At 72.6% G+C, this 634-nt stretch overlaps 1 protein-coding gene across 1 annotated transcript in view; it reads left to right on the forward strand.

The window, feature by feature from the left end:
• Positions 1-13: 13 nt before the first annotated feature.
• GTPBP3 (GTP binding protein 3 (mitochondrial)) overlaps positions 14-634 on the forward strand; it is a 3,359-nt gene continuing 2,738 nt past the window's right edge. The window contains exon 1 of the mRNA XM_010563301.1: positions 14-204. Within this exon, the coding sequence (XP_010561603.1) occupies positions 14-204 (191 nt within the window). The remainder of the gene's footprint in view (positions 205-634) is intronic.

Genomic DNA, 634 nt, shown 5'->3' on the forward strand with positions numbered 1-634 from the left:
TTGGGGGGGCAGGATGGGGAGCGGGTACCGCGCCGTGATGCTGCTCGGGGAAAATTTCTATGGTTCACGGAGCAGCGAGGCCGCGGGCGGCTGCGGGCCCCTCCCGGTGCACACGGCGGGGGGGGGGCCGCTTGTGGGACCCCCCCGGCCGCAGGTCAGGAGTCAGGCCTGGCCCCCGCTGGGGGGTGAGACCGCCGGGATGTGGTGGGGGTTCCCCAGGGGAAGAGCAGCTCTAGTTTGGGTGGGTGCAGAGCCGGGGCTAAGTCACCTCGGGGTGTGGGGGTGCCCAGCGCAGGGACACCCCCCCCAGGGTGAGCGGGGGACCTCAAAAATCCCAAATGCTCCTGGACAGCCTGTGTCGGGGGGGGGGGGCCAGGGAACCTCCACCCCCGCGGGACGGGGACACCAGTGGGTGCAGAGGGGATGATAAGACAGGGACGGGGCAGGGCTGGGCTCTGCCATGGGGGGACACGGGTGCTGCCCCCCCCCGCCCCGGACACGAAGACCCCCCCAGCTCGGGGTCCTGCGGTGCTGGGGGTTATTTTTAGGGTGCAGCCGGGGGTCGCGGGTGTCCGGCTCCCGCCCGGCCCCGCACCCGCAGGGTTGCACCGCAATCCCTGGGGGAACCCCGCGG

Source organism: Haliaeetus leucocephalus, unplaced genomic scaffold (assembly GCF_000737465.1).
Source record: "Haliaeetus leucocephalus isolate CR32 unplaced genomic scaffold, Haliaeetus_leucocephalus-4.0 Scaffold164, whole genome shotgun sequence".
NCBI lineage: Eukaryota > Metazoa > Chordata > Aves > Accipitriformes > Accipitridae > Haliaeetus > Haliaeetus leucocephalus.